General features: G+C 41.0%; 1 protein-coding gene across 1 annotated transcript in view; it reads left to right on the top strand.

The window, feature by feature from the left end:
* Nucleotides 1-11,325, top strand: part of flot1a (flotillin 1a) — a 20,570-nt gene extending 9,245 nt beyond the window's left edge. Inside the window, exons 10-13 of the mRNA XM_063185456.1 lie at nucleotides 469-514; nucleotides 2,095-2,232; nucleotides 5,642-5,806; nucleotides 7,635-11,325. Coding sequence (XP_063041526.1) covers nucleotides 469-514; nucleotides 2,095-2,232; nucleotides 5,642-5,806; nucleotides 7,635-7,652 — 367 coding nt within the window. The 3' untranslated portion in view covers nucleotides 7,653-11,325. The remainder of the gene's footprint in view (nucleotides 1-468; nucleotides 515-2,094; nucleotides 2,233-5,641; nucleotides 5,807-7,634) is intronic.

Raw genomic sequence — 11,325 nt, 5'->3', positions numbered from 1 at the left:
TGAGAGAGGAAGAACACACCGTTCACAACGCTGTTAGTTTACCCTGTCTGTACCAGCTCGATTTTTCTCTGTCATGAAAATGGCCCCAGTATTATGAACTGCTTAAGCTTACATTATAAAATGGCAGATAGTGTGGTTGTTTCTGCTTTTCCATATGCAATGGTTAAAACTACTCCTTAATAATATTAAGTTGAACATCAACATACATCAACCTCATATATCATGCAATAGGAAGTGTTTTGATGAAGATAGATGCCCACTTAAGAGAGGTGAAGAGTGGCGAAAACGGAAATGAAACAGCCCATTAAAATGTTAGGCATGGGAAAAAACGGAATAGGGTCCCAGAAACAGAGCAGCAGCAGAAGAGCAGAGGATGTCTTCTCCTTTTTGCCTTGCGTACCTTGTTGTTCTCATAACCAAACTCTCTGGCACATGTCTCTTTGTCTCCCCCTGCTGTTTGCATCCCAGGCTGCAGCTCATCATGGAGGCTGAGGCTGAAGCTGAGGCCATCAGGGTGAGTGAGGAACTAACAACACGGGGATGCATTTCTCGAAAGCGTAGTTGCTAACCACGTTAGCTACTTTGTTGTTTGCAATGCAATTTCCCATTGCCAACTACTGAAGTTGCTAACTGGCTAACTAGTACACTTTCGAGAAATGCACCCCAGAGCAGGCTGACAATATGGGTGGATTCCAATATGCTGACTCGCATCCTCCTTTGCTCACTTGCCTCCTCGTGGCCTTATGATGACGTCACCGACAACAGCATTGTATTTCATGTTCTATCTTGCAGAAGCTCAATTCTAATGTAATTTTCTCATTTGCAAACGGGATGGTGAATGAAGAATTATAGTCCCTCAGAAATTGTTGTGGCTAGGCTGATAGCGGGGAAATGTAGTTGTTTTCTCCATGGAGGTAGGACATCAGCGAAATATGAGGCCACAAGCACAGACCAAGGAGGGAGTCTCTATATTGGAATCCACCCCATACTGCAGTCAAATTGTGTAGCATGTAGCGTATGGAATGCTAAAAGTGGGAATTACAGGCGTTACGCGGGGTCCATTAATATATTTACCTCCGCCAAGGAGGTTATGTTTTCAGTCACATTGGTTTGTCTGTCTGTCTGTCTGTTTGTCTGTCTGTCTGCTTGTTTGTTTGTCTGTCAGCAGGATAACTCAAAAAGTTGTGAACGGATTTGGATGAAACTTTGTGGAGTTGTTGGAAATGACAAAAGGCACAAGAGATTAAATTTTGGCGGTGACGCGGATCACGATCCGGACCTAGGAATTTTTAAAAGATTCCTCACCATTGCTGGATTGGATGAAGTTTGACATTCCATTTTCTAACTCCTCAAAAAGAAGGCAGAAAGACTTACTCAAATAGAGTGCAACATAGTCAAATGTTCTATCAAACAGCTTCTGCACTTCTGCATTTTCTAGTCTTATGAAATGAAATGAAATGAAAATTGCATCCAGCTCTTCTGTGCAATAGTTTCCCTGCATTACTATTACGCACCATGTGAAACTCTCCAAAAGATAAAGGTGCAGACGCCAGCTTGAGTTGATTGATCATGACTATTTATCACTTATCCTGGGCCTAACCCTTGTGGACCCTATGCCTCTATAATCTCTACTTATGTCCTCTTTAAACGTATTTAATTTTCTCTACATCTACTTATTTACCTATCTACTTATTTTCTCATTTGATTGATCATGCTTGAGTTGATTGATCATGACTATTTATCACTTATCCTGGGCCTAACCCTTGTGGACCTTATGCCTCTATAATCTCTACTTATGTCCTCTTTAAACGTATTTAATTTTCTCTACATCTACTTATTTACCTATCTACTTCTTTTCTCTATTCCGTCTAGTTTCTTCTTTTGTCTTCTTGCTATTCTTTCTTGTTTCTGTCTCTCTTTTCTACTTCTCTTTTTAACTTCATCTTTAACATTGATGTTTATCCATTTGTTAAGCACTTTGAGCTGCATGCCTTGTATGATATTGTGCTATACAAATACAATTATTATTATTATTATTATTATGTAATGATAGGCTACGCAGTAATGTAAATCCACTTCCTCTGTGTGTGTCAGGTGAGGGGCGAGGCGGAGGCGTTTGCAGTGGAGGCCAAGGGGCGTGCGGAGGCCGAGCAGATGGCCAAGAAGGCCGAGGCCTTCCAGGAGTACCAGGAGGGGGCCATGGTGGACATGCTGCTGGAGAAACTGCCACTGGTGGGTCCCACGTACAGCGGAGTGTGTGTGTGTGTGTGTGTGTGTGTGTGTGTGTGTGTGTGTGTGTGTGTGTGTGTGTGTGTGTGTGTGTGTGTGTGTGTGTGTGTGTGTGTGTGTGTGTGTGTGTGTACGGACATGCTACTGTAGAAACTGCCTCTGGTGGGTTTCACGTGAATATGTGTGTGTGTAAGTGTGCGTGTGTTAGAGGAAGGAAGGATGGTCATTAATAGATGTCCCACTGGTGTGTAAACTCAGTATCATTAGTAGAAAGAGAGCTGGAATAACAGGGATGGCAGGATGCAAAGTCAGGAAAGAGCAAAAGTCCAGATCTAGACAGATGAATCACATGGACCACAGCCGAACAGCCCTTAATCATTAGTTCCTAATGAATGATGACACAATGACGGCATGAAATACCACTTGCTGTATGTTTCTTTAAAGTGCCCATATATCATCATCTTTCTTGATGAACTCTGCACATTGTCAGGACAAATACAAACCCCAACTCCGATGAAGTTGGGACGTTTGGTAAACAGTGAATAAAATCAAAATGCTATCATTTTCAAAACATTCGATCTATTCATTAGATGGAGAATAGTGAAAAGACAACATATTAAGTGTTAAAACCGAGAAAAAAATATTGTTTTGGGGGACATATGTACTCATTTCTAATTTGATAAATCCAACACATCTCAAAAGAGTTGGGACGGGGACAATAAATGGCAGCAAATGTCGAGGAAGACTAAAAACAAAACAAAAGACAACACATAACAGTTAAATACATTAACCGATGAGATGATTTTATATAAAAAACAGTGTTAATTCCTATCTTGGACATGATTTCACCAGCTTAAATGGTGGGTGTATTCCTTGTCATGTTTTGCAATGTTTTCTTTCTGTAGTGCTTACAGTGTGACAGGTCTTGACCAAGAACCCACCATTTTATCACCTGCTGGTCCTTATGATGGAGACAAACTGTTAAAATATAGTAGAGAATGCAATTTGACCTTACTATGTGGCAGTAATCGAAGATCTCCCTTCAAAATATAATGCATGAGTGGCTTTTCATGCTGTTCAAAACCCATTTATACCATTCAGCACTGTATTTAACTCTACAGATGAGTGAGAACATCTTAACCAATGCACTACTGCATCCGCATGCCATCATGGAGGCTGACTTTTGAAGCTAGCACTAACACAAGTTGGATGGTCCATTTTCACTGTAGCACAGGATGTGCAATGCTCTATTATTGTCAAAAAGAATGGACTTCTACAGCTTCTGCTGACTTCTGTAAGCAAAGGACAGTTTCCCATGTCTTCTGGGTCTATTTCAAGTGAGCTCAGGTGCTTAGGAGAATGTTAAACCCCTGTATCATTTTCATGCATTAAGCATTCTTAATATGGTCAATTTTCAATAGCTCTAGCACTCCAGGAATTAGAGTGAGACTACAGCCAATATATATTTCATGATGTCATGAACCTATACAATGATTTTATTAACAAAAATACGTCTTATATACACTCAATCGTGGTAAATCAAAGGGAATTCAAAAATGTATGTAATAACTATGGTAATTATTCCCTTTGCATCTTTAATTCTGAGTGACTCAGCCTCTCTTTGATGATCTTATACCTGGACACCTATATTGTCCGTCAGTACAATTCATTTTGAAATGTTCTTCTTTGTTGTTTTATCTTATTTGGATGTTTACTAAATTTCACTGATCCCCGTCCCAACTCTTTTGAGACGTGTTGGATTTATCAAATTAGAAATGAGTACATATGTCCCCCAAAACAATATTTGTTCTCGGTTTTAACACTTAATATGTTGTCTTTTCACTATTCTCCATCTAATGAATAGATTGAATGTTTTGAAAATGATAGCATTTTGATTTTATTCACTGTTTACCAAACGTCCCAACTTCATCGGAGTTGGGGTTTGTAGCTTCAATTACATTGTGTACATTTATACTGTAGTTGGCAAAATGGCACACAGCGGCAAATTAAAGGAGAGGTTCATTTTGCACGCTTCAGCTCCCTTCATTTTCAGTTGTTTTATTCACTGTCCTCGTCCGAGGTAGTGGAGAGAGGGTGAATAACAGTATAAAAGAGGGTGTCTTCAGCAGTCCTCTCCTCAATGTGTTCCTTCTGTTCGTCGGTTCAGCACCAATTTAGATAACGGATGTGTGTGTGTGTGTGTGTGTGTGTGTGTGTGTGTGTGTGTGTGTGTGTGTGTGTGTGTGTGTGTGTGTGTGTGTGTGTGTGTGTGTGTGTGTGTGTGTGTGTGCGTGCATGTGTGTGTGCGTGCATGTGTGTGTGCGTGCATGTGTGTGTGTGTGTGTGTGTGCGTGCGTGTGCACTCCTCTTCCCTTGTTTTTAGAACAAATGTAGAATTACCATAAACCCTGAAGTCCAAGGCTTCCCACAGTCCATGTTTTTGGATGAAAGAATGCACGCACGCACGCACGCACACACACACACACACACACACACACACACACACACACACACACACACACACACACACACACACACACACACACACACACACACACACACACACACACACTACGAGCTGATGCCAGAAGCGGAATAAAGGGCCACATTCCTCCAGCTTAAGCAACACTAGACTCTTCATCGCTTCACACTTCTTCACGGTCACCTCAACTGAACTGAACTGAATGATATCCGATGTCACGCTCTCGACATGAGGGCAGAGATGGCAACAAGAAGTTGCATTTTCTCAGAGAAGTGCAGTTAGGCTCTCTGATTTACGAGAGAGAGAGAGAGAGAGAGAGAGAGAGAGAGAGAGAGAGAGAGAGAGAGAGATGGAGGATGAGGCAGGGATGGAACGAGAGATGGTGAAGGAGTGAAGAAAACCTAATGGTGCAGAGAGATTGTGCAGAGAGACACAATGGAGAGAGAGAGAAACAGGGAGAGAGAGAAAGAGAGAGAGAGATGAAGAGAAAGAGACAGGGAGAGAGAGACAAAAAAAACATAAACATCCTGCTCGGTCTACTCTTTGCATCAAAAGCAAATGGAAAACAGCTGAGTGAAGTGGCTTGTGTCTCCTTGATGTCTCCTTCCTGTCCTGTTTGGCATTAACCTACTGATGTTTGTCTTCACTGCCCTGCACCAATGCTATGATGATGCTATCATAGTAATTGTAATTTGCTTGCTTGCTTGCTCGTGTGTGTGTGTGTGTGTGTGTGTGTGTGTGTGCACGTGCGTGTGTGTGTGCACGTGCGTGTGTATTCTGTATTCTGTGTGTGTGTATGTGTGTGTATGTGTGTGTGTGTGTGTGTGTGTGTGTGTGTGTGTGTGTGTGTGTGTGTGTGTGTGTGTGTGTGTGTGTGTGTGTGTGTGTGTGTGTGTGTGTGTGTGTGTGTGTGTGTGTGCTTCTCTTTAGATGGCGGAGGAGATCAGCAAGCCCCTGGCGGCGGCCAATAAGATTACCATGGTTTCCAGCGGCGGCTCGGAGGTGGGCGCGGCCAAGCTGACTGGAGAGGTGCTGGACATCATGACCAGGCTGCCCGAGACCATCGAGAAGCTCACCGGAGTCACTATCTCACAGGTACAATAGACTTATAATATACTGTACATACATGATAAAACATTGAGAAGCTCACCGGAGTCACTATCTTACAGGTACAATACACTTATAATATACACACATAACATGATACAACATCGAGAAGCTCACCGGAGTCACTATCTCACAGGTACAGTAGACTTATAATATACACACATAACATTGAGAAGCTCACTGGAGGCAGCATCTCACAGGTACAATAGACTTATAATATATATACATAATATAACATTGAGAAGCTCACTGAAGGCAGCATCTCACAGGTACAATAGACTTATAATATATATACATAATATAAGATCCAGAAGCTCACTGGAGGCAGCATCTCACAGGTACTGACCTGACCACACCTTACCTTATAATATACATACATAATAGACCATTGAGAGGCTCAGCGGAGTCAGCATCTGACAGGTACAATAGACACTTACTATAATATACAGTTTGTACATACATCATGTAACATTGAGAAGCTCATCGGAGTCAGCATCTCACAGGTACACCGGACTACACACCTCTTCTTACCACACCTTACCTCAACTTATAACAGGGGTTTTCAACTCTGGGGTCGCGACCCCATGTGGGGTTGCCTGAAATTTTCATGGGGAAGTGGAGGGAAAAAATACAGTTGAAAAAATACTACCAAAAAGTATAATTATGATTAAAACACCACATACACACTTAAACTGACATACATTATTGATATGAATTTTTATAAATTCATTTTATTAGGCTAATATGTGTCAACATGTCACAGGTACTGTCCTGACCTTACCTTCACTTAACTTACAGTATACATATGCAATATATATTATAGACTTGAGTCAGCATCTCACAGGTACACTAGACCAGGGGAACCAGAGTCAGCATCTCACAGGTATTACTACTACACACTACTTACAGTTACTAACAAAACACACCTGACCTGAATTTACTGTACATGGACCAGAGTTAGGATCTCACTGGTAGGTCACACACCTGTCCTGACCTCGCTTTACCGAACCCTACCCACTACACACAGTAATATTGGCTGCACAGTATGTATGGTGTTTACCGAGTCAGCATCTATCTCACAGGTGGACTGTATAGACATGTACCTGTCCTGATCTTACCTGACTTCACCTTACATCGTCTGATCAGCCACCATTTTGTATTGGCCACATGAAGGGGAAAAAATGACATTGCATTGCTCTTAGCTGATGCTTTTATCCAAAGCGACTTAGTTATTTACAGGGTATTGGTTGCAGTCCCTGGAGCTTTATGGGTGCCTTGCTCAAGTTCACCTCAGCCTTGGAGCACGCTAGGGAGTGGGAGGGTGAGATTCGAACCTGCAACCCTCTGATCTAAAGCCCATCTCCTTAACCATTAGGCCATAGCACCCCCAAGCTTAAACTTTCCTACAAAGTCAATGCATATACTGTTGTACTGATGCTTTTATGTTTGTGTAATTATTCATTAGGGCTGCAACTTTAGCGTGTTAATTAGATTAATTAATTACACAGTGAATTAACGTGTTATAAAAATGAATCACGATTAATAATGAGTAGACATACGTTTGTAAACTGCCACACCAAAAGCTCTTTCACCCAGCTCTGGTGAAACCGCTGCTCATGATGTTCAGACAAAGTATTCATCCAGTGTACGCGGCCTCTCTTTCTCTCTCTAGCTCCCTCTCCCTCACTCACCCCCAGACACGTGCGCAATTATGTGTGAAAACGGCTCCTAATTAACGCGCTAAAGTTGCTGCCCTAGTAATTGCTGCCTTCATAGGGCATTGCATTGACTCCTGGTCTCTGTGCTTTCTCTGCAGGTGGCTCGCACTGGTTAAGAGGACTCAGCCCATGCAGCGCAGGCAGGCAGTCTACAGCCACTGCATACGCTTAAGTCGAGATATTGGCCCCTCTCTCTCTCTCTCTCTCTCTCTCTCTCTCTCTCTCTCTCTCTCTCTCTCTCTCTCTCTTTCTCGCCCTCCCTTCTCTACCTCTCTTTTTTCTTTTTGACCATCTCTTTCCCTGTCTCGTCTTGTGTCTTCCCTGTGTCACCACTTGTTTCATGTTCTCTCCATTTCAGCCTCTTCTCTTCTCTTCTCTTCTCTTCTCTTCTCTTCTCTTCTCTTCTCTTCTCTTCTCTTCTCTTCTCTTCTCTTCTCTTCTCTTCGCTCGGCATGCTTCTGTGTTTGCCTTTCTTTGACTTGGCACAGGTAGGCAGTTTCTGGGGAGATTTGATCAACTGTGCTCTAATCAGTAAACCAATTAAGGCGAGCTTGCACTAGGTAGACATGGCTGCGACTTAATACTTATTTTTTTCATATAAATGGTACTGTCGAGCATCTTGTGTGCAATTCCACTGTATATACTGTATTCTGTGTGTTAAGCAGTCATGCTTGTTGTGATGGCTCATGAGGTATTCATGTGAAATACAGATAAGACCAAGAAAGGGGCAAAGAAAGGAAAACAATAGTAGGTGTAATACAATGTCACTCTGTGGAAACACAAAGAGTAATGGAGACGTTATAAAATGAGATGGACTACAGGAAAGTTGTTTTTGAAAGAGCCATGCACAATAACGCTTTACATATGTAGAACTACTTGAAGTAGACATTACTATACAACATTTTATTTTTTAAAAAGTCATTTTGATTTCCGCCATGGTGGCTTGGTCAATGGGTGGTCTTTGTGAAGGCGTACAGTATGTAGATGAAGGATTTAAATGAGTTATTGTCAAATCACTATAGAACTCCTCTCCCCAGAAAAGAGAACGCTACCTCGCCAAATCACCTGTTTCTTTGTGTCAAAAGTGTCAATTTGTGTGTATTGATGTCTTCTGTGGTTACCCTCTTCTGAGATGCTGGCACTGAGGTGACGTCACCCGTCGTGAGCTCACCATTCTTGCTCAGCCAGTGTTAGAGCTACATTATCTGAGAACAACTTCTGAGAACATAAGTGGGAATACGGGCCAGTGTGTGTCACGCTGGGCATCCCAAATGCTTAAAGAAGGAAAGTTAAATTACATAACAAAAATATTACAAATATTAAGAAAAAACACTTAAAACATTAATTGTAGCTCTGATTTAAAACAAAATCAATATATAAAGAAAAAAATATCTAAAAGATGTTGAAGCTGCAAGTCCTCAAAACTGACTGAAAGTAAGACGATGTGCCAGTAGTCTCACTATCACGTACTGTATGTGTGCTCCTCCCTACTAACCCTCATTCCCATTGGAACTGCCTTGATGTCCACTTATACTAGCTGCCAAACCAGAAGTGCATCTTAAAACAAGACCGTCTCATGCAATCTCGCAGTGTGAATCTTCCACATGGTACTCTTAAAATCTTATTTCTTAAAGGGAGAAATGATTATCGCATAATGTGGGTGATGTTCAGATTTTACTGTTGCTTGACCAAATTCAATTGCTGTATGCCTCCACACTGCGACTGAACATGATTCCCGGTCATTATTGTCAAAGTTGAAGTAGTTGATAGGAAGTTACATTTCAGGGAGTCCAGACATTTAACATGTGATATTTGCAACCACTACAACTGTTTGATCATCGTAGATGTGTTATTTAACGGGCAAGTATTTATTTCACCTCATGTTATTTATTTAGTGTTTCACAATTGTATTTAATGCACTCTAATTATTTGTCTTATTACTGATCACATAATCATTCTCTGGCCAGAAATGTAGCAGATTGTGTTTGTTTGTTTTTCACAGAAAATTAAATGTTCTCCTCATTATGAAGTTGGGCAATGCTCTCTACAGGGATGTCAAACTCAGGCCTAAGGGCCAAATCTGGCCCACATAGTCATTTTATTTGGCCTGCGAGATAATTTCATTATTATAGTTGGCCCACATACACCATTAATGTATAGCGTAACAGGACTTGAATGTGAACTTTGATATGTCACAGGAATGTGAGTGGGTCCATGTCAATGAATTCACACTCATAAGCAACACAATATCGGCAGGCACATTTGACCTACCACATATGATAGGAAAGAGCATGTGAAATTTAACTCCGAGTAGCCTATTAAGTGAATGCATACATCATTTCAGTCCATTTTTTAAGATTACATATTGAGTTCGGCCCGCGACTTTGTGCCAGATTTTGACTTTGGCCTTCAGTCAAGTTGAGTTTGACACCTCTGCTGTATGATGACTCTCTAACCTGTTGATATGAGGGAAGTTTTTTGGTCTGGTTGAAGCAAGTTTACCAAATAGAAAAATACTTCACAAATATTTTAATGTTGAAAAGCATACTAAAAGCTTAATGAAATGAAGGGAAGTACTGTATCTTTTAAAGAGTTGTAATGATTACAGTAGGTAGGAAAGAAACTATTAATATTGGGTCATTACTTTTCTTACTCCTTGCATTACTCGTCTTGAGTCTTGAGTCATTGTCACTGCTTATGTATTTTACTGTGACTACTACAGTACTGAAGCGTTTGTGTTAAGAAATCAAAAAAGTGGATTTGCTTTCTGCCGTCCTGTGCGCTGGTTTTTAGCTGGTTTCAGTCGTTATTCTCTGCGTGTTTGTCCAAGAGTCATGCTCTTCCTCAAACCAAACATTTGCCATACCATCTGCTCACAGACACCTCCGTCTCTGGGTGGCCATTTGGTTTCCATGCCAACAGATTGCGTGGCTGGCAGGGCGTATTGAACTGCTAATGGAGGAAACCAGATGCACATTATTTGCGCGCACGCACACACACACACACGCTCACACACACGCTTTTGCTGATGATGTGAATGGCTTGTTGTGCATGCTTCACAAGTGCAGCTATTGAAAGAGTCACTGTCCTTATCTTCCTTTGTTTGAATAATTTAAATTGTTATATATTTTGATCCTAAGCTCTTGTTTTGGGAAATATGTATTGAAGCTGGAGTGTAGTCACGCTTTAGAAGTGTGTCTGTATTAGAACCAGTGGTTTTGTTTTGTTTTATGTAATGTGTGATATAGTATGAAGGTATGCCGACACAGTTGACCTCATCAGTCCAATCAATACGATTTGTTTAGATTTTTTTGGCCGTCAAGTACCTCAAGACATTCAGACTTGTCACACACAGATCATGTGTTTTATCAGAATTACAGTTTATTCACTAACAATATTTTACATTGTATACAGCTATTTAACTCCATTGCATCATACCCTAAAAAGAAATCTCTTATTATCCATTGTTTACATTTCTAGACATTAGCCACGACTGAACTACCAAATGGGGAAAAAAACATCTGTTGACACAAGTCCAGGGAGTGTAGGTCTCTAGACCTAACGGTTGTATGTTAGAATAGGAGTAGTCTTCTCTGTGCTGACCATTTCCTGATATATTATATTACGTATCGATTTGCCACTGTCTGTAACAGAGATTGTTAAAGTACGGTAGGAACTGAGGTAATCCGGTAGATTTCCAGTTTGTTGTTAGTGCACTGACTGTACTGATGAACTATTTTGTAGAAAATTTGCTATTCTCTTCAACTGCATAAAGATAATTATGGAATC

This window comes from Engraulis encrasicolus, chromosome 20 (genome assembly GCF_034702125.1).
Source record: "Engraulis encrasicolus isolate BLACKSEA-1 chromosome 20, IST_EnEncr_1.0, whole genome shotgun sequence".
In the NCBI taxonomy this organism is placed as follows: Eukaryota; Metazoa; Chordata; class Actinopteri; order Clupeiformes; family Engraulidae; genus Engraulis; species Engraulis encrasicolus.
Note: the sequence above shows the minus strand (reverse complement) of the source record. Positions and strands in the feature narration are given on the sequence as shown.